We start from the raw sequence: 25,011 nt of genomic DNA, 5'->3' as shown, positions 1-25,011 counted from the left end.
AAAATTGTATTCATTCAAATAGTAACCACTCAACTTACCCACTCTTCATCATCAGCGATCTTTTTTTTCCCCCTGAAGAACATGTGTCCGACTCGAACTACACAGAAAGCGACAGAAGTAACGAAACTCCTGGTGCTAAAAAATGAAGCTAGGAAGCCGCAAAGGTGCTACCTTTACAAAGCCAGTGCTGCCAATGCGGTGACAGAAAATATATATTGTTTTCGCCGGCTTTGTCAATCGGAATAGGCCATAGGAACATTTGTTCACATATTGTCAACAAATCAGGCAGTTAATAGTCAGTTCAGTTCAGTGAGTGTTCTGTGTAAAAATTGAGAAACTAGAAAAAAGTTACAATAAAACGCCTAAGTTCGCTGTATTTTCAGTAGTAATTTCGAACTGGATGGTTCGCATCCTCCCTGAAGAAAGCAACGCGTGCGTGGATTCTGCCGAAGACCAATCCAAGAAGAAGTGAAAAGTGAACAAATTGCACTGTAATTCGAATTCCTTTCTTCAATTAGTGCACATACGTATGTATTTATTGTCTGAAAATCAGAATCAGTGAGAATCCCAATGTTCTATCAGAATGAACGGTCATCATCGCAAGAGGAAGTGGCAAGCTGGGCGCGGTGAGGATCTCACCCCCGACGACCGTATTGAACTGATTGCCGAGTTGATGGCTAAACTAGACGGCGTCGATTTCGTCGCCGACTTTTTCCACATCCGTCGACTGAAACTACTGATCACCGACTGCCTGCCCGACCGCAAGGAGCAGCTGCTACGCATTCTCATAGGCTATGTGAACCGGCCCCCCAGCCCGGCCACAGCTAGCTACGCCAAAATTGTGAGTCTCCTCAGCAACGACTTTGGTTCCCTGATGGTCGACTGCATCCGCGCCCTGAGGTCGGTCCAAGAGAAGGCACTCATCGATGGAAAGTGGGACAACGCGCACGGCCTGGAGTACTTCTTCGCCGAGCTAAGCAAGTGACTTAGCATAGAAGGGCCCTGGCTATGCAGTTTGATCACTGCACTGCCCCTGTTCGGCCACGATACGTTGTACATATCAAACTCTCGGTAAACAAAACATAGCATACTCAATAACACGAGCCTAACACACGAGGCTAACAAACGAGCCTAATAAACGAAGAATCTAGGCAACGATATTGGTGCACTTTAAGAACTTATTTTATGTACTACTCGTATTATTATTTATTGAACAGAAATTCCCCACCAACCAGCCCCGCAACCCACTCGACAATCCGTTTGAAGAACTCGGCGTCGACCAGCTCGATGATCCGCACGTTCTCAGGATACTTTTCCCGCTCCCGCAGATGATCGAGCACCATCTGGCCGCGTGTATGCGTGCCACGCAGGTCCACTGTGGCATGCCACGTACTTTGCTTCCGCACGAGCCGGTCCCCGAAGAGCCAAACTGCCACCACAATAGCATCGCAGGGATTCCACGTGTCGATCCCATACTGTTCCATCATGGGCAGCCACTGGGCGCTCTCCACGCGGTTCAGCAGTGTGATGGCCGAATGCTGGACGGCCGCCGCTCTGACCGCGAATTGCTCCAGGCGCCAATTCTACGCGGCAAACAGAAACAAAATGAATTATGTACCTTCTATCCGGAGGGAGCTCTCTTCTCGGACTCTTCTACTCACAATGTGTATGTTGAAACGCTCTGGAAAACAAGCCTCCCAGGGCAGAATGGTGATCGGACAGTGTGTCTTGAGCAGCACGGCATGTGCGGCCTCCGGATCGGAATGGAAGTTAAACTCCGCCGAACGCGAGGAGTTGCCCACGCCCTGATAGTTGCCGCCCATGATGTAGAGGTCCCTCAACTGCTGGCCGAACTCTTCACCGTACATGGTGAAGCCGAGGGACAGATTGGTCAGAGGCCCCACCGCGAACACGGTGATCTGTTTGGGTCGCTGGCGGCATAGCTTGTAAATGGCGGTCACCGCATGCTCCGCCTGCACGATGCTCTCTAGCGACTCCTCGCTGTCACACGCCGCCAGACAGTCGCCGAAGCCGTCGCATCCATGGAAATACTTTTTGTCATCTTCGCTGCAGCTTATCAGCGGCTCCACGGCCCCCAGATAGATGGGCACCTGGAATCACACCAAACACCATATGCACATGCTCTCTTCTCCCTGTACTCGTACTCGTACTCGTGTACTCACATCTTGTCTGTCGCTGGCGTTGAGGATGCGTCGCATGTTGCGCGCCTCATGCTCGCGGGTGGTGTTGCCGCATAGTCGCTATTACGGCGTATGGAGCCAAGAGCGACTCTGTCCAGTCGTTCTTCTTATGCATTTTCGAATTTGTGTATCGAGCTAGAAATCAGCTGAGAAACTATTAGTTATCGTTTTATCGTATGTAAAACTTATTTTCATTTGTGTTTGAAATGCCTGAAAAGGACGCTGCGGATGGTTACTCTCGGCAAAAGAGTCTGAGCTTAATTTTCTAGACTTCGTAATGGTATGCTTCGTATTATTGGATATTTTTTTCTACATTTTCCAGTGGACTTGTGGATACGATATACGGCGAATATTGATAAGGATATTAATATGGATATAACATCAATGGAACTACTGAACTACTTCTGAATTTGGGCTGAATCGACTATAATTTTCTGTTGGCTCAGGATGTTAGATCAAATATATCCGCGACTTTTCATTCTACTTATCGATGTACAGGGAGCTGCGAAGACAATATCGGTACTTTTGAGCGATAGTCCGATCGAATCGAATAAACGCCTTTATTTTGAAATTAACAAGCCACCCATAAAATTGTATTCATTCAAATAGTAACCACTCAACTTACCCACTCTTCATCATCAGCGATCTTTTTTTCCCCTTGAAGAACATGTGTCCGACTCGAACTACGCAGAAAGCGACAGAAGTAACGAAACTCCTGGTGCTAAAAAATGAAGCTAGTAAGCCGCAAAGGTGCTACCTTTACAAAGCCAGTGCTGCCAATGCGGGCTTTCGCCGGCTTTGTCAATCGGAATAGGCCAAACATTTGTTCACATATTGTCAACAAATCAGGCAGTTAATAGTCAGTTCAGTGAGGGTTCTGTGTAAAAATTGAGAAACTAGAAAAAAGTTACAATAAAACGCCTAAGTTCGCTGTATTTTCAGTAGTAATTTCGAACTGGATGGTTCGCATCCTCCCTGAAGAAAGCAACGCGTGCGTGGATTCTGCCGAAGACCAATCCAAGAAGAAGTGAAAAGTGAACAAATTGCACTGTAATTCGAATTCCTTTCTTCAATTAGGGCACATACGTATGTATTTATTGTCTGAAAATCAGAATCAGTGAGAATCCCAATGTTCTATCAGAATGAACGGTCATCATCGCAAGAGGAAGTGGCAAGCTCGGCGCGGTGAGGATCTCACCCCCGACGACCGTATTGAACTGATTGCCGAGTTGATGGCTAAACTAGACGGCGTCAATTTCGTCGCCGACTTTTTCCACATCCGTCGACTGAAACTGCTGATCACCGACTGCCTGCCCGACCACAAGGAGCAGCTGCTACGCATTCTCATAGGCTGTGTGACCCGGCCCCCCAGCCCGGCCACAGCTAGCTACGCCCGAATTGTGGTTCTCCTCAGCAACGACTTCTATCTCCTGATGGCCGACTGCATCCGCGCCCTGTTGGAGGTCTACCAGATGGCACTCATCGATGGCAAGTGGCAGAACGCGCGCGGCCTGGAGTGCTTCTTCTTCGAGCTAAGCAAGTGACATAGCATAGAAGGGCCCTGGCTATGCAGTTTGATCACTGCACTGCCCCTGTTCTTCCACGATACGTTGCACATATCAAACTCTCGGTAAACAAAACATAGCATATTCAATAACACGAGCCTAAGACACGAGCATAACACACGAGATTAACACACGATCCTAACGCACGAGCAACACACGATCCTAACGCACGAGCAACGCACGAGCCTAACGCACGAGCTTAATAAACGAAGAACCAGCTCGACGCTCCGCACATTCCCAGGAAAGATCCAAGCAAACTCTTTGGACCTGAAGAAGTCTCACCTGGGATAAACTAGAGCAGCAGCACTGTGATCTGTTTATTGCCGAAGCCGTCGCGTCCAGCGTCGCGTCCAGAACCAGGTACCAGCTCCCTGCGTAGGGAAGGGCCGAAGCGTTCCAGGGAGGGGATGAAGGCCAAAGCACAATGCAAAGCGGCCCTCAATATCAAAAGCCGGCTGCAAGGTAAAGTAGACATCTCCCAGGAGGAGAAGGTCAAGCTAGCCTGGGCCGAGCAGCGAGTAGAGGAGGGCCGACTACATTACGCCCAGATGCCACAGATGAGGGCGTCGAATGGCGAATATGCCAATAAGGTGGAGGAGATGATGGCCACCAAGAGGCAACGCTCGACTGAGAGTGCCATGAAAGATACTCTGGCGAGCAAGCGGCAACGCGGGCCCAAGAGTGCAGCCCCTCCACCGAAAGTGGCCAAGAAGCCATCGAAATCGAAAGCGAAGGTCAGCCATGTGACCAAACGACATTTGATCGTGGCACTCATCGACCGGAGCGAGGAAAACGGCAAGATGTCAGCGGCACAGTGGAAGCTTGTTCACGCGCGTCTCGTCCACGCACTGCTTGCGAACATGGAAGAAGACCCCGCGGCCCCTATGCCCACGTGGGTAGCGCTACCCATGGGTAGCGTCTACCTGCGCCTCAAAAAGCGCCACCCTGAGGACAAGGACGCGCATACCCTGCAGGTAGGCAAGGTGGAAAAGGACTTAGGTCTCGAGTCCATCGTGGAGGCCGCCCAGGGTCTTGCGCTTGAGGACGAAGACGAGGAAGACGGTGGCCTGACGTTAGTAGTCAACCCGTCGGATGCAAGTGAGCCAGCCATCCATGCTGAGTGTGCTGCAGCTCAACTTGCATAAAAGCAAGGTAGCGTCGGCGGAGCTTCTCATCGCCATTAAGCAAGGGCTCGCCGACATAGCTCTAGTCCAGGAGCCCTGGATTGCGACAGGCAATTCAGTGGCCAGACTAAAGTCCTCAAATCACAACATCGGTTCTACACAACATCGGTAAGCAGGAACAGAACCGTCGTACTCGTACGAAAGGGAATCCATGCTTACCTTATGTCTCATTACAGCACGGATGACCTGACGGTTGTGATGCTGGAAAGTGAGGAAAAGCGCCTTCTGGTGGCTTCCTGCTACATGGCTCACGACAGACCCGCACCACCCGACGAACTCAGGAGCCTGGTGACAGAAGCCGGCACCAAAAACTATCAACTCACCTATCAATGCCCACCACAATGTGTGGGGAAGCACCGACATCAATGATAGAGGTGAGTCACTCTTAGACTTTATACTAGCAACTAATCTATATATAGCAAACGTCGGGGAGGAGCACACCTTCGTAGGTCCGACCTCATCCAACGTGCTAGACCTAACACTTGCAACGGGAAACAGTACTACGGTATCTAGCTGGAGGGTCCTTGAAAGACCCTCCTTCTCAGATCACAAGTACATTCAGTTTAAGTGCGACTTCAAACATTCTTCGAAGGTCATAGTCTATAGAAACCCCCGGAATATAAACTGGGAAAAGTTTAAAAAGACAGTTACTTCGAAGCTCGCGAGTCCGGGCACAGTGAAATCCGCGGAGGACATAGAAAAGTCTCTAGAGACCCTATCCAACGCGTTGCTGGACACCTACCACACATCGTGCAAACCCTCGAGGACGAAGAAGAGGTCCAAGCCACTCTGGTGGAGCCGGGATCTCTCTCTTCAAAGGGACAACCTCAAGGAATTCTTTAAGATCGCCAAACAATCGAACGAAGGGATCGTCTATGAGGAATATAGACTCCTACTCAGGAGCTACAAGAAGGAAATACGTAAAGCACAACGGAACTCGCGGAGGACCTTCTGCTCCAACATCGAGAAGGTACCAGAAACCGCACGGCTACGGAAGCTGCTCTCTAAGCAGCCTACCATACAAAGCCAATTAAAGCTAGATGACGGACAGTGGACAGAGGGCAGTGACGAAGCCCTAACAGCACTAATGGAGGAACATTTCCCTGGTTGCACCGCGGTCGCTGATGCCAAAGAGCACCAGGACCTAGCAACCGAGGAACAACACCCCAACTAATCTGTTAACCACCAAGCGAATCCACTGGGCAATAGACTCCTTTGCGGGCACAAAAGCACCAGGGCTTGACGGGATATTCCCAGCCACGATGCAGGTGACCAAAGAGGCGATTACCCCATGGCTCTCCGCAATATTCACAGCTTGTATAAGTACTGGCTATATCCCTATCCAATGGAGAACCTCGAGAGTTGTCTTCCTCCCAAATTCAGGAAAGTGCAGCCATGCGAGTCCCAAGGACTATAGACCGATAAGCCTTACCTCCTTTATTCTAAAAACACTAGAAAAGCTGCTGGACTTACACATCAGGAATGAGGTAGGGGGACTGATGGGGGAACCAACCAACATGCCTATACTAAAGGGAAATCGGTGGAGACCGCACTACATTCGGTAGTAGCTACCATTGAGAAAGCCCTTCACAATAAAAAGTATGCACTGGGAGTATTCGTGGACATCTCCGGAGCATTCAACAACGTGGCTACGGAAGCAATAACAAATTGCCTGGTAGCAACTAATACACACCCAGCAATCAACCTGTGGATAAGGAACCTCCTAGATTGCAGACGGGTGCAATCAGAGTGGGGCACCGCTTCCATGGTGAAAGAGGCACACAGAGGCACACCCCAGGGTGGAGTCCTGTCGCCCCTCCTGTGGAATCTGGTGGTCGACGACCTCATCAAGAGATACGAAAGGAAGGCCCCAATAATAACAGCTTATGCGGACGACATAAGCATACTTATTACGGGTGTTTGCCCATCGACCCTCAGCTCACTAATGGAACGAACACTCAGGGAGATACGCGAGTGGGCGGAAGAAGTAGGACTCAGTATCAACGCGGACAAGACGGACGTCATCCTCTTTACCAAGAGGTACAAGGTACCGATATGGACCCCCCGAAGATCAATCAAACTAGGCTAACCCCAAAAACACAAGTCAAATACCTGGGCACAGTACTGGATAGTAAACTGGCATGGAAACCCAATGTATTGGAAAGGGTGAAGAAGACCACCATTGCGCTTTATGCATCCAAGAAGATGCTCAGCAGATAATGGGGCCTGTCTCAGGCTCTGATGCATTGGATTTACATCTCGGTGGTACGACCAACTCTGCTGTATGGAGTCTTAGTGTGGTGGCAAGCTACTGGAAAGAAAACGTATCATAAGCTTATGGAAAAGACTCAGCGACAGGCTTTGCTCTGTATTACAGGGGCGCTGAGGTCAACCCCAACAAAAGCATTCGAAACCCTACTTGCAATCGAACCCCTAGACATCCACGCCCGTCTGACTGCAGGAAAGGCAGCACAACGCCTTATCGCTTCAGGAAATATGTCGCCACAAGAATACGGGCATAGTTCAATTGGAAATTAACAGATCAACTGATTACATGACCCCCCAAACATGCCTCGACGTAAAAACAACATCTTTGGGACCTGAAGACTGGAAAATCGGAAGAAACCAAACGGAGCACCTCAATATATATACGGACGGCTCCAAGATGGACGGAGGAGTAGGAGCGGGCCTATACTGTAGAGACCCTGAGATAAGGCTGTCATATAAGCTACCGGACCATTGTAGCATATTCCAGGCAGAGGTTTTTGCCATCAGGAAAGCAGCAGAGGTCGCTCTTCTCACTGAAAGAGCACACGATGCGGTCAACCTATTCGTCGACAGCCAAGCGGCGATAAAATCCATGCAGTCGTCCGCAGTCAGTTCCAGAAATGTCTTGGCGAGCAGGGAGGCACTAGATACCCTAAGCACGACAAAGTCAGTGCGGATCTATTGGATTCCCAGCCACCAGGGAATCGAAGGAAACGAGACGGCGGACGTACTAGCTAAGGAAGGCGTCGGGCTGGCGAATACGAGAACCGAGAACGTGCCTGTCTCCCTCAGAACGCTGCAAAGCGATCTAGAAAAGCAGGCCGGGTCACAAACCGAAAGTAGGTGGGGGAGTACCACCGCCTGCAGAACCTCGAAAATCATGTGCAAGGACCGCAATGACAAACTCAGCCACTACCTGCTGCACCTACCACGGAAGGACTGCAGATTATTAGTGGGAATATTAACGGGACACTGCCTGGCTGCGGCGCATGCAACAAAGCTAGGAATCACAAACAGAGACAGTTGTAGGAAATGTGACGAACCTGGGGCAACCGAAACCCTAGAACATCTCATCTGCAACTGTCCTGCTCTCTTAAGGGCAAGGAGGAAGTACTTGGGCGCGCCAGTGCTGGCATCACTGGAAGATGCCTCCAAGAGGACGCCACAGCAACTACTGGCCTATGCGAAAAATACCTCGATCCTCGAGGACTTCAAAACCCCCTAAACACTGCCGCGACGGTTCATACCCTTTAAAACCCTTTTTAAACGCCTTTATTTTGAAATTAACAAGCCGCCCATAAAATTGTATTCATTCAAATAGTAACCACTCAACTTACCCACTCTTCATCATCAGCGATCTTTTTTTCCCCCTGAAGAACATGTGTCCGACTCGAACTACACAGAAAGCGACAGAAGTAACGAAACTCCTGGTGCTAAAAAATGAAGCTAGGAAGCCGCAAAGGTGCTACCTTTACAAAGCCAGTGCTGTCAATGCGGGGACAGAAAATATATATTGTTTTCGCCGGCTTTGTCAATCGGAATAGGCCATAGGAACATTTGTTCACATATTGTCAACAAATCAGGCAGTTAATAGTCAGTTCAGTTCAGTGAGTGTTCTGTGTAAAAATTGAGAAACTAGAAAAAAGTTACAATAAAACGCCTAAGTTCGCTGTATTTTCAGTAGTAATTTCGAACTGGATGGTTCGCATCCTCCCTGAAGAAAGCAACGCGTGGATTCTGCCGAAGACCAATCCAAGAAGAAGTGAAAAGTGAACAAATTGCACTAATTCGAATTCCTTTCTTCAATTAGGGCACATACGTATGTATTTATTGTCTGAAAATCAGAATCAGTGAGAATCCCAATGTTCTATCAGAATGAACGGTCATCATCGCAAGAGGAAGTGGCAAGCTCGGCGCGGTGAGGATCTCACCCCCGACGACCGTATTGAACTGATTGCCGAGTTGATGGCTAAACTAGACGGCGTCGATTTCGTCGCCGACTTTTTCCACATCCGTCGACTGAAACTACTGATCACCGACTGCCTGCCCGACCGCAAGGAGCAGCTGCTACGCATTCTCATAGGCTATGTGAACCGGCCCCCCAGCCCGGCCACAGCTAGCTACGCCAAAATTGTGAGTCTCCTCAGCAACGACTTTGGTTCCCTGATGGTCGACTGCATCCGCGCCCTGAGGTCGGTCCAAGAGAAGGCACTCATCGATGGAAAGTGGGACAACGCGCACGGCCTGGAGTACTTCTTCGCCGAGCTAAGCAAGTGACTTAGCATAGAAGGGCCCTGGCTATGCAGTTTGATCACTGCACTGCCCCTGTTCGGCCACGATACGTTGTACATATCAAACTCTCGGTAAACAAAACATAGCATACTCAATAACACGAGCCTAACACACGAGATTAACGAACGAGGCTAACAAACGAGCCTAATAAACGAAGAATCTAGGCAACGATATTGGTGCACTTTAGGAATATATTTTATGTACTACTCGTATTATTATTTATTGAACAGAAATTCCCCACCATCCAGCCCCGCAACCCACTCGACAATCCGTTTGAAGAACTCGGCGTCGACCAGCTCGATGATCCGCACGTTCTCAGGATACTTTTCCCGCTCCCGCAGATGATCGAGCACCATCTGGCCGCGTGTATGCGTGCCACGCAGGTCCACTGTGGCATGCCACGTACTTTGCTTCCGCACGAGCCGGTCCCCGAAGAGCCAAACTGCCACCACAATAGCATCGCAGGGATTCCACGTGTCGATCCCATACTGTTCCATCATGGGCAGCCACTGGGCGCTCTCCACGCGGTTCAGCAGTGTGATGGCCGAATGCTGGACGGCCGCCGCTCTGACCGCGAATTGCTCCAGGCGCCAATTCTACGCGGCAAACAGAAACAAAATGAATTATGTACCTTCTATCCGGAGGGAGCTCTCTTCTCGGGCTCTTCTACTCACAATGTGTATGTTGAAACGCTCTGGAAGACAAGCCTCCCAGGGCAGAATGGTGATCGGACAGTGTGTCTTGAGCAGCACGGCATGTGCGGCCTCCGGATCGGAATGAAAGTTAAACTCCGCCGAACGCGAGGAGTTGCCCACGCCCTGATAGTTGCCGCCCATGATGTAGAGGTCCCTCAACTGCTGGCCGAACTCTTCACAGTACATGGTGAAGCCGAGGGACAGATTGGTCAGTGGCCCCACCGCGAACACAGTGATCTGTTTGGGTCGCTGGCGGCATAGCTTGTAAATGGCGGTCACCGCATGCTCCGCCTGCACGATGCTCTCTAGCGACTCCTCGCTGTCACACGCCGCCAGACAGTCGCCGAAGCCGTCGCATCCATGGAAATACTTTTTGTCATCTTCGCTGCAGCTTATCAGCGGCTCCACGGCCCCCAGATAGATGGGCACCTGGAATCACACCAAACACCATATGCACATGCTCTCTTCTCCCTGTACTCGTACTCGTACTCGTGTACTCACATCTTGTCTGTCGCTGGCGTTGAGGATGCGTCGCATATTGCGCGCCTCATGCTCGCGGGTGGTGTTGCCGCATAGTCGATATTACGGCGTATGGAGCCAAGAGCGACTCTGTCCAGTCGTTCTTTTTATGCATTTTCGAATTTGTGTATCGTGCTAGAAATCAGCTGAGAAACTATTAGTTATTGTTTTATCGTATGTAAAACTTATTTTCATTTGTGTTTGAAATGCCTGAAAAGGACGCTGCGGATGGTTACTCTCGGCAAAAGAGTCTGAGCTTAATTTTCTAGACTTCGTAATGGTATGCTTCGTATTATTGGATATTTTTTTCTACATTTTCCAGTGGACTTGTGGATACGATATACGGCGAATATATTGATAAGGATATTAATATGGATATAACATCAATGGAACTACTGAACTACTTCTGAATTTGGGCTGAATCGACTATAATTTTCTGTTGGCTCAGGATGTTAGATCAAATATATCCGCGACTTTTGATTCTACTTATCGATGTACAGGGAGCTGCGAAGACAATATCGGTACTTTTGAGCGATAGTCCGATCGAATCGAATAAACGCCTTTATTTTGAAATTAACAAGCCACCCATAAAATTGTATTCATTCAAATAGTAACCACTCAACTTACCCACTCTTCATCATCAGCGATCTTTTTTTCCCCCTGAAGAACATGTGTCCGACTCGAACTACGCAGAAAGCGACAGAAGTAACGAAACTCCTGGTGCTAAAACATGAAGCTAGGAAGCCGCAAAGGTGCTACCTTTACAAAGCCAGTGCTGCCAATGCGGGCTTTCGCCGGCTTTGTCAATCGGAATAGGCCAAACATTTGTTCACATATTGTCAACAAATCAGGCAGTTAATAGTCAGTTCAGTGAGTGTTCTGTGTAAAAATTGAGAAACTAGAAAAAAGTTACAATAAAACGCCTAAGTTCGCTGTATTTTCAGTAGTAATTTCGTTCTGGATTGTTCGCATCCTCCCTGAAGAAAGCAACGCGTGGATTCTGCCGAAGACCAATCCAAGAAGAAGTGAAAAGTGAACAAATTGCACTGTAATTCGAATTCCTTTCTTCAATTAGTGCACATACGTATGTATTTATTGTCTGAAAATCAGAATCAGTGAGAATCCCAATGTTCTATCAGAATGAACGGTCATCATCGCAAGAGGAAGTGGCAAGCTCGGCGCGGTGAGGATCTCACCCCCGACGACCGTATTGAACTGATTGCCGAGTTGATGGCTAAACTAGACGGCGTCAATTTCGTCGCCGACTTTTTCCACATCCGTCGACTGAAACTGCTGATCACCGACTGCCTGCCCGACCACAAGGAGCAGCTGCTACGCATTCTCATAGGCTGTGTGACCCGGCCCCCCAGCCCGGCCACAGCTAGCTACGCCCGAATTGTGGTTCTCCTCAGCAACGACTTCTATCTCCTGATGGTCGACTGCATCCGCGTCCTGATGGAGGTCTACCAGATGGCACTCTTCGATGGCAAGTGGCAGAACGCGCGCGGCCTGGAGTGCTTCTTCTTCGAGCTAAGCAAGTGACATAGCATAGAAGGGCCCTGGCTATGCAGTTTGATCACTGCACTGCCCCTGTTCTTCCACGATACGTTGCACATATCAAACTCTCGGTAAACAAAACATAGCATATTCAATAACACGAGCCTAAGACACGAGCATAACACACGAGATTAACACACGATCCTAACGCACGAGCAACACACGATCCTAACGCACGAGCAACGCACGAGCAACGCACGAGCCTAACGCACGAGCCTAATAAACGAAGAACCAGCTCGACGCTCCGCACATTCCCAGGAAAGATCCAAGCAAACTCTTTGGACCTGAAGAAGCCTCACCTGGGATAAACTAGAGCAGCAGCACTGTGATCTGTTTATTGCCGAAGCCGTCGCGTCCTTGGAAATATTTGGTCATCTTCGCTGCCGCTAACCAGGGGCTCCATGGCGCCCAGGTAGATGGGCGCCTGGAATCACACCACACAGGACGTGTGGGGAAATTATCCACATGCACATGCCCCCCTGTACTAACATCTTGGCTCACTCAAATTTCACAATTTTATTTTAAAGAGTGTGAGGTTTTAGATTGGCTAAGGACCCAACAAAATGTTGGATCAAGCTCAAACTGTCATTTGATTATGTTTATTAAGCATACGAGTAAAATCTGCGTCCAACAAAGGCGGGGGGCGGGGGTGTGTGCATTAAAGCTACTTGAAGAGCAGAGGCAACCTGCAGTGAGGCTCCGTCTGACTGGGATTGTCCGAATAGAGCGACATGGTCCTAGCGGTGAGATCGAAAATGCCAACGGCAATGGTTTTGACCACCTCGTCACAGCTGCCATTCTCGCGCCACACGCAATACAATCCCCCAGAGACATCGCCCAGCATGTGGCGCACATCCTGCTCGCTCGATGGCGGCTTGTAGGTGCCGAACGCCTGCATTCGCGACACGCTGGAGTCGACCATCAGAGCGTTGGCCTGATCCTGGTGAATGCGATCGAATCTAGGATCGAATCGAGAATTACTCAAGCTGCGCTAATGACTACTGGTAGGTCTCTGGTACTCACTGATTCACATGGTAGTTATGATTGCCCAAGGGTATCTCCTTGATGTTCAAAAGCGACTCATTCTTACGGTCTGGCGAAGGCGCCATCTCCACATTGTAGAACATCTGGCGGGGATCGCTGTGAAATCAAGGAACACGAAAACTGCAGACTGTTGACCGTTGACCAAAGTCCCTTTGATACTCACGCCAAGAAGGTAAAGTTAATGGAGCAGGCATCGGCTGCTCCCACACCTGCGTCCCTGAGCACCCTAAAAGCATCGTCCACATTGCTGGTGGCCAGCAGGGCTCGTGTCAAGAAGTGTCTCGCTAAAAAGCATTAAAGCAAACCCTCATTAAAGGTCTCATCCCATCGAAAGGGGTACACTCACGTGTCTTGCCACTGCGCAACAGCTCCGCACTGATCGTATTGATGCTGAAGACCAGGCCATGGTAATTCTGATTCATGGTGTAGCCGGGCAAGTGTCCGGCGTAGCACAGGGACATAAAGTGCTCCTCCTTGACATTGTATTTGCCCTGCGGCTTGTCGCTGATGATGTGCGCGTCAACAAAATAGTAATGATTGAGGGTCTCCGTCAGGGCATCCTCGGTGTGGCCCAACAGTCGCTATAAACGAGACGCACTGTATTAAAGCAATCTTCTGGGGCTCCTCTAGGCTTTACCTACGCAATTCTTTTGGTTGACAATGATTGTGGAGCAGCCAGTCGGCTGGTTATTGTTGCGCGGCTGTAGCTTCAATGCCTGCGGCAAGATGTCGTCAAGGTGCAGCAGAAAGAGCTAAAAAGCAATATGATAAACGTTTTAAAAACAAAATTAAATATATATATTAAAGTATAACCACGTACGTCTGCTAATCTCTTTATTTATAAGATTCTTTACTGGTGTATATGGAAATCACTCAGATAACACCCATGGGACTGGGACTGGGTCTGCGTCTGCGTCTGTGTCTAGGTCGTGTCGTACTTGACACTTCGGCTAGCCTTTCTTTCTTGTTTTCGTTTGAAATATTGTAAGTAGCAATGACAAAGAGCATCGCTTAGCATCGCTTAGCATCGCATAGCCACACAAGACACCTGCACCTCGTTACCGATCCAATTCCATGCTAATCAGACTTTTATTATTAGAAACTGCATCGGAGATCAGCAGCACATCAGATGGACAGCCTAACGCAATGTTAATGCTGCTAATTTGAATTATTAATTGTCGTACGTTAGTACCCGTGTTAGCCACAGCCACAGCCACAGTCCCAGCCTCAGACCCCCGCCCAGCACCTGCACACCAGCCACAGAACAGCCAAGACGACGCACCGCACCGTGTGGGGTGTACCGTGTGGCGTGTGGCGTGTACCTTGTGCTGTGATGGAGCTGGGAGATTAAGATAGATGTAGATGCTCACAGTTGCGGCCAGGGTCAGCGCGATTTTTGCGTGCAATTAATTGGCCAAAGCTGAATGGACGAAAAAAATTATAACACATTATCGAGCAAGGCAGCCGCACTGCACTGCACTGCACTGAGACTTCTGCATTGGCCATTCTAATGAGCATGTGCCTAATCCGAATACCAATTCCAATGTCAATCGTAATATCAATGGCGGCCATGGCAAAAGCCAAATGAAGCCAAGCAAGGGTTCGGTTCGATCTGAGGCATTTTTCAGGCTTGTCTTCTCTTTCCTCTTTCCCCTTTGCTCTTGTGTGCTGTGCTCTACAAATTGGCTTAAACAAGAAGGAAAGTCTCGTAGCTTCAGGGTCGCAGCTGAAGATACTCTTGCACCTGCAATGGGAGCTAGCAGTAGAAGACCTACCTTGATCAAATTTCGGTTGGCTATGTACTCCCCAAAATGAAGTCAATAAAGTTACATTGATATATTCCTTGTAAGCCCATAGTTTAGGCCTTACAATCGCCTTGTACAATGCACAAACAATGAGGGGCCACCAAAATTTGATACAAATATATTACTCCCACCATTAGCTTATCGCTAGAGCTACGATCGAATGAATATATGTATGTATGTAGTACAAGGGGCTCGTAAGTCTCTTGACCCGAAATTAATTGTAAACTTTACAATTGCATAAACTTAGAAACAAGTTTTTGGCTTTTAATGGCAGTTATATAATGTAGAGAGGGAGTTTTGGTGTGCAAAACGTACATATGACAAATATTGTAATATTCATTGGGACAGCTGCAGAGCCATGAGATGGCTTCTTTTTCCGCTTGGCAAACAGTTGGTAAGAATCGTGATACCTCATTGCTGACTAGGGTATACAGACGATGGCCTGTCTATCACTTTCGTACGCAGCGGCAGCGGCAGTGGCAGCGGCAGCAGCAGGAACTAGTTCAATGTCTATGCTCTGAACGAGGCACGGGCACGGCGGTCAACATTTCGAGTTCTGCTTGTGCACAGTGGTCGCCGGCTAAGTGGGAATCGCAGAAGGCATGGCATTGTTGGACTGCACGTAGAGAGGGATGGGGAGAGGGGGGGGAGGGGAGGAAGCCACTTCATTGATTACAATAAAATTAAAGGAAAGACTAAGCAGCTACTAATTGCATTGTTAGATCATCAAACGGTGGGGGTGGGGGCCCTTTTAGCCAATTAACACTGTACTGAGAGCACTGCACTCGGTGGGTATCGCCTTTAATGTTGTCATTGGAGACCCCACAGACACGCAATGTCCCAGAGATTATTCGATTGCACGACACGACTTTAAGTTCTGCTTTAGCTACACCGTTAGAACGCCGCCCGACCGCCCACCCGCCCACACTCCGTCGGCAGCCTTGCAGTGCGGATTATTAGCGTCAAATTACAATATTTGAGCCAAAAGCTCCAACAATTGTATTCGATTTAATGGGCACTTAATTGTGCACTGCAACACAGCGAAGATAATTCGATGTACGAGTATTACTATTAGTCGGTCGTTTACAGTTTACAGTTGAGTGCTAATTAGCAACCCCCCCAACCCCTGACTAATTGGATTGGGGTGGGGGGGGCTAGCGCTACTATCTGTAAGCTATTCTCACCTTATGGAATTCCACCTCCGCACCATCGGCCACGCCCTCCAGCTCGCGTATATACTGGGGGAAACTATCCTTCACCGACTCCAGGGTCTCATTATAGATTTGCTCTGAAAATGAATGAATCATTATCCCATCCAATCCATTCGATCCATTCGATCCACTCGAGCCACCCATCTGGTGTGAGCGATGCTCTCATGAGTACTTACTGCCTTTTGGGGATTGATAGAGGGGCAAGTAGGTCTCGATCAGTGGCTTCGATAAGAGCAAAAAGTTCTTAATCATCGAGCCAAACGTGCGGCCCTGTAAAGCAATTAAATATACAATATATTTCCATTATAATTAAATGATTAAATGCTTTCTAATTTTGTAAAAAACAAAACAACAACAAAAAAATGAAAATAAAGGCCCGCCCCCCTATGGAGAATTATTTGCAAATCCGTTTTTGTGTATTTGATACCTATAAAAAAGTGAAACAAAAATATAATCGATCACGACCGATCGATCGCCAGTGTAAGGAAAACAAACGACGACTAAAATACAACAGAGAATAAAGAAAGAACCCAGCAACAACAAAAAGCAGCATGAATAATGAATGGGTGTTGTGGGGGTTATTTGTTGTAAAATAACCTTTTGGGTGGGCACCAGAGACGGACACGGACACGGAGACAGGCACGGACGCGGACGCGGACGCGGACGTGGAAGCGGCTAAACTCCGTAAAACTCCATGCAAATTGGATCTTAAACCCGATTGTCAATGCCAGACAAAGCCGCGAGAATCACGAATCTGCATTATTTAGCAAAACGACTGTGGTTGGGTCCGAGACTTGAATGTGGGTCTCTCCGGCTGCAGTAAAGATAACCCAACCACAGAACAGATAAAGCTTTACAGCCCTTTGACTCTTGCGGTTTTGCTCAGCCCCTGAACCACGAATTGATGGGATTCTTGAGAGTGCAAAAAGGATATCCGAAATTGTGTGAAAATAATAATACAATTTGCGCTTATCTCAGAACACAAATTATACAGTACAGAGAGCATGGGAACAGTCGAATCCAGTAAAGATAGTAGATATCCTATATACACTCTTTCTTAAGCACTGAATCTAGGTCAGAGCAATTTGGTATATGATTTAAGTGCCAATCATTAAGCCATTAAATCAAGGTTCAGTGTTCTAGTTGCTCTACAAATAACCAAAATAGGTATCTTTTCAAGTTCTTGGAGACACAATAGTCCAGATAATTACCTCAGGGTAAGTTTGAAGGAAGTGCAATCAAAAATTCAGATGGCGTGAGCCACCAATGAGTTGATGGGAATGGGGGCAGAAGGACAAGGACCCTCCCCAGCAAAGGTCACACGACTTACCATATCGAAGCCGACCTCGTAGTGGGTGCCGCGAGTGTAGAGGACGGGCACCGCCTGGCGCCGTGGTAGAATCTTTCCAGAGGACATTGCACTGATTGGAGCAATTGGAGCGAATGGAGCAGTAGTGTTGATAACAATTCCTTCTGTTCTTTTTGCTTTCGCGTTCTATAAACGCTATCGCTGCTGCCTTGTATTGGTTGGCTTGGCTAGGGTGTACGTATACGTATCTCAAAGTAACGCAATAAAATGTGCACTCAAAAAACTAAGAGCAACAAAAAACAACACAAGAAATTTACTATTTAATATACGTATTTAGACACTAGACACTGCTGTATTCTTTGATTAATTCCAGAGCAAATAGAGTGTAAGGCTAATCTGTGTGTGGACTCTCTCGGATTTGGCCAGCTTTGTTCTAGAGCGCTTGAAGGCAGAATTCAAACTGATTTTGGTTTGTTTTGGCGCCGTCCCAGGCCGGGCCGGATCGAGCGGCAGCAGCAGCAACAGACGAAGGCGTCTAGCGTCGGCGCTGCCGAAGCACTTACTCTTGACAATATCAACACATCAACCCCACCAACAAACAAACCGACCGACTCTGCTCTGCTCTGCTGACGCAGCAACAACGATGACGAACCGCACGCCAAACAGACGCGACGCTGCCGCTGCCGCTGCCGCTGCTGGCCAAGGCAGCAACTAAGACAGCGCGCTGACGTCAGCGTTGGCACGCACCACCCACCTGTCCGCTCTCCTTTTAGCTACTATCGATAAAAAGGTGCGAGGAGAAGTATAGGATTGCATGGCTAAACGAAATAGTTGTCCCCTCCCCTGTGATCGATAGATAAGGAATTTCTGCGCAAAGGCAGCGATAGGCATCCACTTATCTGTGATCTGGGATTACCTGTGATTGCATGGGTGAATGAAATAGTGTTTCACTCGCCTGTGATCGATAGCAAAGGGATTTCTGTGATCGATAAAAATGAATAGGCAAAACGAGGAATTGTCACTGTTCGGGCCAGCCGCCGATGAATCATCGTAACTTGGACACTTTTTGATTGCTTTTATAAAGCATTAATGAACCGCCTAAGAGTACTTTCTTTTGATCTGCCGGCGTCGCCCGAAACTAGTTCTATGCTAATCTCTCACCGCAGTAGTTGCTTATCGATCTCGTGTATGGACATTTATCTGGCTTCAGCTAAGCCGCCGCTATAAAAATAACATAATATTGCTTAACCCTAAATGTCTAAAATTGTCCTAAGTTGGCATCTGAAACAGTTATGCAGGAGCTGGAACTTCTCACCTTACTAAGTACTTGCTTGTTTAATAATCGTCATAAAGTTGATTGTGCGTTGGTCTACTTATCGTATACGTATTCGCATTTACATATGGAAACGCCTGTACCTCTTAAGTCAATTAGAGGGCTAATAGGCTTTACGGTTTAATGCTGGGGGTTAGGGGTCTCCTATTTTCCGTCATTGCTTATATTGTTCTGCCCTTTTTTTTTTTGGGGCCAGGCCACATTGGAAGTGTATTTGGTTACGTATACGTAGGTAATACCAGTGCCCCCCCCTTACAACTATGACCATGAATATTTTTGCTTATAAACACATTTGTTGTTTTCCCCTTCCTCATTTCTTATTTTCTTGTCTTGTCTTAATTTCATTTAATATCTCATTTAAATGGGTTCGATTTTGCATGAACAGAAACCGCATTCCCCAGATACAAAGCATGGGGCGAATCTACTCCACAGATACCCTTACCCTTACCCATACCCCTACCCATACCCCTACCCATGCCTGGCTTGGTAAATTTCCATGCTGCTATGGGTTTGTGGATAATTTATGGGTAATCTGAGAAATGATCTCAAATTATAGATTGGATTTCGGGGCTTGTTTTAGAATTTCCACACGAAAAATCAAGTGCGAATAAATTACAAGTCAATCAGACGTTTCTATAAAAACGAGTTGCATTTTAACTAATGTTTGTATTATTATAATTTGGAATTTTTCTTTGCTTGTTTCTATATACAGAGCTATGATGATGAACTTTCCTGATGACGATGATGATGATGCGCTAATGATAATGAATGCCGCAGCGCAACTTTCTCAGTGTTGCCACATTAGCATCACAATTAAATGTTTATTAATTTCACATTGGAATGCACACACACAAACAACATTAAAAAATAATCACAAATAATTCGATATTATATAATATAAGTGAGAATTTGCGGAATATAGGTTTAGATTGGACGCTACAATTTATCAACTGGAAGTTGGCCTTAACGATCGAACAGAAGTCGTTCATGGGTCGTCGATGGTCGATGAGGAAGAGGAAGAGGAAGAGAGGAGAGGGCATAAGAAGAGTCGCTTTCATTATTGAATTTGTATGAAATGAACTTTCGTTACGATTTTATTTGGCTGGCGGCTAGAAAAATATGCGCCGCATTTCAATGATAATGAAAACAAAAGTTAAAACAAATAAGAAATGAACAAAAACAACCGCTAGGTGGTTAGACGGCGGGAGCGGGGCCAAAGAGAGTGAGAGTGGATGAGAGTGGAGTCGAAGAGAGAAGAGCAGAGAAGAGAGACTGTCAAACGGTGGTTACCACAAAATGACATTTTACAGTTAGCCTTTTACACTCTCCCAATCGCAGGGCATGTGCACTTTTTGCTGCAGTCTATCGATGCTTATCGATTAACCACAATGCTATCGGTGAAGTCCGATTCAAGGAGGGGGGACGAGAATCATCAGAAAGTATTAAGAAGTATTAATTACATTATTACTGCTTATTTTTAGGTATTAATTGGATATTTGGGAATATCCACTTTAAAAATACATTTATGATATGTACAAATGATCGTACATCTCGCGTGTCTTAAAAAATCATCTTGCTGCTTGGCCCTCTGTTTGTATTTCAGTTTAATTGGCATTAATCGTATAAAGAGAGATATATGTACTATACATTCAATTGATTGCAAAAATAAACGCTGACAGCATATGTATTTCATCTAGAGCGCCTTTCAGTTCTGTCCTTTATTGTAGAACACTTAGGAAAGAGAATAAAGTATGCATCATTTATAAATATATAAATTGCATCGCATTCTCTACAGATTCCGAATTAGTAATAGATCATTTTGTTCTCCTTTTAATTTTTCCCCCTCATTTAGAAGGGCATTCAATGGTCACCGTATTTTCCCAATGCCCGGGAGGAACGTAGGTCAAGAGCTGCGTCGCAGCTTCGTCTGGTCTGGGCTGTTGTATATAAATTTTGACAAAAGAAAGATTTCGGTTTAAACCAATTTTGGCAAGGCGGCGGTCTATAGGCCATAAGGTGATGACAACGAATCAGACCGCGTGCGCGCTTCAAGAGAACCAGATACCCGTCGACAGCTACAGAATGCACTCGAAGCCGCCTCCGACCATGACCATGGGACGCATGGCCCGATGGCCGCTGCTCCTCCTCTTGCTGGTGTTCTACTGGTGTTCCTCGGTGGCCGCCTTTGGCAACGAGTATGTCCACATCAAGGTGCATGTGCCCAAGGAGCAGGGCGGTGAGCCCGAGGTGGCCAAGGTGATTCACCATTACCATCACCATCCGCATCCCCATCAGCTGCAGCGCCTGCAGCGGGGTCGTGGAGCACCACCACCACCACCACCACCACCCAAGCCGAAGCACCCCAGTCCCCTGCTGGAGAGCGTCATTCTCTCCGATCTGGACAAGCCGCTGCACATGAGCGAGCACGCCGAGTATCTGAACCACGCCAAGGAGCTGGCCGATCACCTCACGGAGTCGTTCAACAAGAAGCCACCACCGCCGCCACCACTGCCACTGCCACCCAAGAAGAAGGTAAACACCTACACGATCATCGAGGAGCAGCACAGCTCCAGGCCAGCTCCAGCCCCAGCTCCAGTGCACAGCGGCTACGGGTATGAGGATCATCCGGAGCACAGTGTGGAGACGTACCGAGTGATTGAGTCCCGCCCCCAGCTGAACCACCACCATCACCACAAGCAACACCATGCCCATCTGGAGGAGGATGATGACGATCTGGGCTACCACTACCCGCACTCATCGCGATCCTATCCGCATCATATTGGTGGCGCCTACGCAGAGCCCGCTCCCGTCGAGGAGCACATTGAGCAGGAGACGGAGACGGAGCCGGGCTACAGCTACTCTGCTCCCTACGCCCACTCTGGACGCGGCCCCAAGTCGGGCCGGGCTCCGGCCTACACCCTGGAGGCCCCCGAGGAGTCGTCGTCCGCCTACGGCTATGACTACTCCAGGCCGAGCAGCAGCAGTAGTGGAAGCAGCTCGGGCTTCCGACCATCTCCACAGCTGCCCAGCGGCAGCGAAGGCTACGAGGATGAGGTGGCGGACACGTATGGGGCGCCAGCTCCAGCACGTCGTCGTCGACCGGCTCTGGTGGACTGGCCAGAGGCCACGGGATTCAACAGTGCCGCCCCCGAGACGTACAACGGTGTCGACAGCTACAACGTAGGTCATGTCCAGGGCTTCGGCAGCGGTGGCTATCAGTACAGTGGGCCCTATCTGTAGCGGAGGTGCCCCTCCGCCCCGCCCCCCCTAAATGTAGACTTATTTATTGCCCTTTTTTTTATAGTTGATAAGAGCAGAGCAGAAAAATATAGACTTTGAATGTACGAGTACCTATGTGCATATGTCTTTATTGTGTTTGGGAACCGGTTGGAAAGTGGTTTTAAACGCTCTGAGTTAGTGACAGAAAGAGAGAGAGAGAGCGAGAGAACTTCCTCTCTCCGACCCGATCCGGTCGCTACTTAAGCTAATGAAATGAGTTATGTCAGTCATTCGGTGACCCATAAGCTTAAATAATAGAATTATAGACGGGCAGGTGCTACTAGAAAGGTACCCTAAACCAGCTGTGGGGTCTCCCTTTGAGTACCGGATATAGTAACCACTTTATCGATCCGCAAGACATGTATTTTGTGATTACATTCACAGGCATTCTATTTGACGCTTTTGCATCTGCCTGAATAACTCTCGAAAAAATGGGAGCAGTGGCCCTAAACGGATGCTCAGAAGGTACGAATTTTTAAGAAGTACTTCTAGCATACAAAACCTTCGATTCTGATTGGAAAATTCAGTTTTCTGTTGCGTCTTTATGAAATAAATAGCCAAAACTCTTAGGTACAGGGTACACCAGTTTGATGGCTTATAATTTCCAATCTGTTTCCTTTTTCCTGACACACATAATGTATAAAACCTTGGACGCTTAATGGTATCCCTGGTGTCCAATCAGCAGTTGCCATCAGCCACTGAAGATGTGTCGAAGGGATAAGCCTGAAAGCCAGTAGTATTAGTCAGAAGCCCGAGGACAGAGGCCAGTATATGATGAGCGGGCGTTTGGGCCGCGTCCTGCACTTTCATCTGCGTTTCTACCAGGTGCTCGGCTTCCATGGCCTGCCTCTGCCAGGGGATGAACGGCCGCACAGGACGCGCCAATTGCTCCGAGCCTGGAGCCTGTTCATCCTTATGGGGTTGAGTGGAATGGTAGCCGTGTGCCTGACCAGCGATCTGGAGTTTCTCTATAAGGGCGACCTGTTCGGCTGCGTGAACGATGGCATGAAGTTCATATTCTCAGAGCTTGCAGTGCTGTCCATCTATGCTGAGACGATGGCCAGCCAGCGGCCCCTGGCCCGCTTCTGGTGGCTCCATGGGAAGCTCAACAGGCAGCAGCAGCACGGCAGCAGGCGGCTGTCCCGGCCAGTCTCCATACGCAGCGAACTACGTCAGTACCGACGCTACCTGATCTCGCTGTACGGCATCTTGGTGGGGGAGATCCTCATCAATATCTGGCTGTGGCAGGTGCAGCCCGCCGACATGCACTTGATACTCTTCTGGAGCACATTCGAGCCGCTCGTTTTCCTCATGTACATGCGGAACGTACAGTTTGTGCTGCACATGGAGCTGCTCCGCCAGCAGCTGGCCCAGCTCGAACGGGAGCTTTCCCTACTGGCAGAGTACTCGCGATTTGCCAGCCTAACGGGTCGCAGCTTCAAGGACTTTGGGCACTTCCTGCGCCGCCGGCTGTTGCAGAAGCAGTGCGTCTACAACGATGTGCATGAGATGTACACCTGCTTCCAGCGGGCCTTTCGCTTCTCCACACTGACCGTTCTGCTCTCGATCTATGTGCGGATTGCAGTCGATTGCTATTTTATGTACTACACCATATACATATCCGTTGCCAATTTGGGTAAGTCCATTCGAGTAGGTCCATCCGAGTGCATACGAGTCTTTCTGCTTGGGGGTGTACAGATTACTCTTTGATATTGCCCGCCTTGTTCGAGATACCCGCCTTCATCTATGCCTCGCAGAGCTGCATGGTGATAGTTCCACGGATAGCCTATCAGCTGCACAATATTGTCACGGAAACGGGATGTTGTGGCTTTGCAGATCTTTCCTTGCAGGTAACGCACGCCCAGCTAACTCTACTGCGAGACCATCTCTTATTGTAATCTTGAATCATTTTTGCAGATTCAGAACTTTTCTTTGCAAATCCTTCATCAGCCGCTGCGCATCAATTGCCTGGGCGTCACCATCTTGGACTGTTGTCTGCTCACGCGGGTGCGTTTTGGGAGTATCCTATCCAGAGAGAGATTTCTAAAAGGTCCTTCCAACTGTTTTTGTGCTTACAGATTGTCTGTTCGGTGGGCACCTACATCATCTACACCATTCAGTTTATACCAAAGTTTAGCAATCAATAATGATAGAAATAGTATCACACAATAAAGGTCCCCCGATTACTCCCGTCCCCCAAGTGTAAATGTTTGCAAATTATTTATATTCTTCTTAGAAGCTACAACCTTTTGTGTAGACTGATGGCAAGCAATTGATAATAACTTTGAAGCCAAGAACGGGCTTGATTGATACCACAGCAGGACTCTTGCCCACGAATCATCAAGCTAATTGCGAATGCTGGAAGCAAAATGATATATACCGATTGGCAAAATAAAAAGTGCTTGAGATAGCAGAGAACAGAATTTTTCGTTAAACACTCTACCATGATGTGTTGGGCATACAAAAAGTATTGCCGCGGTGCGCACAGCGTTTGGTTTTTTATCAGGACGCAACGCTACAAGTCCCATGGTCATGGAAATTTATCTACCAAAGTCACATACATGATTTAGCTCTTTTAACAATTGCCAAAACTCAAACAAACTTAAATCATAATCATAATTGATTTGAGCGAGTTTTTTTAGGGGAGCCTTACAAAACCATTTACAAAAAGGACGTGGAGCGTGGAACTTCTATAGAATACATTTGACTGGACTCTAAGATCTATGTTTAAGAGTAAATTAAAACTTCT

At 48.0% G+C, this 25,011-nt stretch overlaps 6 protein-coding genes and 1 long non-coding RNA gene across 7 annotated transcripts; 4 read left to right on the top strand and 3 right to left on the bottom strand.

Annotated features, from left to right (window-relative positions):
- Positions 1 to 398: 398 nt before the first annotated feature.
- LOC6598599 lies at positions 399 to 1,135 on the top strand. Its single transcript, XM_002023508.2, has 2 exons — positions 399 to 527; positions 583 to 1,135. Exon 2 carries the CDS (start codon positions 584 to 586, stop codon positions 983 to 985), a length of 402 nt encoding a protein of 133 aa, XP_002023544.1. The 5' UTR covers positions 399 to 527; position 583; the 3' UTR covers positions 986 to 1,135.
- A 67-nt stretch (positions 1,136 to 1,202) lies between these two features.
- Positions 1,203 to 3,024, bottom strand: LOC6598598 (uncharacterized protein C1683.06c). The gene is made up of 4 exons (XM_002023507.2): positions 2,959 to 3,024; positions 2,184 to 2,261; positions 1,662 to 2,111; positions 1,203 to 1,583 (listed from the first exon to the last, which is right to left on the bottom strand). Exons 1-4 carry the CDS (start codon positions 3,022 to 3,024, stop codon positions 1,203 to 1,205), a joined length of 975 nt encoding a protein of 324 aa, XP_002023543.2.
- Positions 3,025 to 9,691: 6,667 nt separating this feature from the next.
- Positions 9,692 to 10,778, bottom strand: LOC6600765 (uncharacterized protein C1683.06c; the record flags this gene model as incomplete). The annotated part of the gene is made up of 3 exons (XM_026992900.1): positions 9,692 to 10,106; positions 10,185 to 10,634; positions 10,707 to 10,778. Coding segments are annotated over 3 exons (903 nt in total), but the record flags the coding sequence as incomplete, so codon positions are not given.
- A 784-nt stretch (positions 10,779 to 11,562) lies between these two features.
- Positions 11,563 to 11,966, top strand: LOC113566591. Its single transcript, XR_003409150.1, has 3 exons — positions 11,563 to 11,594; positions 11,669 to 11,808; positions 11,864 to 11,966. It is a non-coding gene; the product is annotated as an uncharacterized LOC113566591 (long non-coding RNA).
- Positions 11,967 to 12,812: 846 nt separating this feature from the next.
- Positions 12,813 to 18,120, bottom strand: LOC6600658. The gene is made up of 8 exons (XM_026992819.1): positions 17,672 to 18,120; positions 16,518 to 16,611; positions 16,315 to 16,418; positions 13,967 to 14,077; positions 13,672 to 13,906; positions 13,489 to 13,609; positions 13,305 to 13,421; positions 12,813 to 13,240 (listed from the first exon to the last, which is right to left on the bottom strand). Exons 1-8 carry the CDS (start codon positions 17,756 to 17,758, stop codon positions 12,946 to 12,948), a joined length of 1,164 nt encoding a protein of 387 aa, XP_026848620.1. The 5' UTR covers positions 17,759 to 18,120; the 3' UTR covers positions 12,813 to 12,945.
- A 2,882-nt stretch (positions 18,121 to 21,002) lies between these two features.
- On the top strand, positions 21,003 to 22,223 carry LOC6600660 (segmentation polarity homeobox protein engrailed). Its single transcript, XM_026992899.1, has one exon. It carries the CDS (start codon positions 21,003 to 21,005, stop codon positions 22,221 to 22,223), a length of 1,221 nt encoding a protein of 406 aa, XP_026848700.1.
- Positions 22,224 to 22,678: 455 nt separating this feature from the next.
- On the top strand, positions 22,679 to 24,409 carry LOC6600661 (gustatory receptor 8a). Its single transcript, XM_002025703.2, has 4 exons — positions 22,679 to 23,898; positions 23,961 to 24,112; positions 24,180 to 24,269; positions 24,341 to 24,409. The coding sequence occupies exons 1-4, from the start codon at positions 23,034 to 23,036 to the stop codon at positions 24,407 to 24,409; spliced, it is 1,176 nt and encodes a 391-aa protein (XP_002025739.2). The 5' UTR covers positions 22,679 to 23,033.
- Positions 24,410 to 25,011: the final 602 nt, after the last annotated feature.

The sequence above is a fragment of the Drosophila persimilis genome, unplaced genomic scaffold (assembly GCF_003286085.1).
Source record: "Drosophila persimilis strain 14011-0111.01,24,50 unplaced genomic scaffold, DperRS2 tig00000793-arrow-arrow-pilon, whole genome shotgun sequence".
NCBI classification, from domain to species: Eukaryota; Metazoa; Arthropoda; class Insecta; order Diptera; family Drosophilidae; genus Drosophila; species Drosophila persimilis.
The sequence above is the reverse complement of the archived record's forward strand: the minus strand, read 5'-3'. Positions and strand labels throughout refer to the sequence as shown.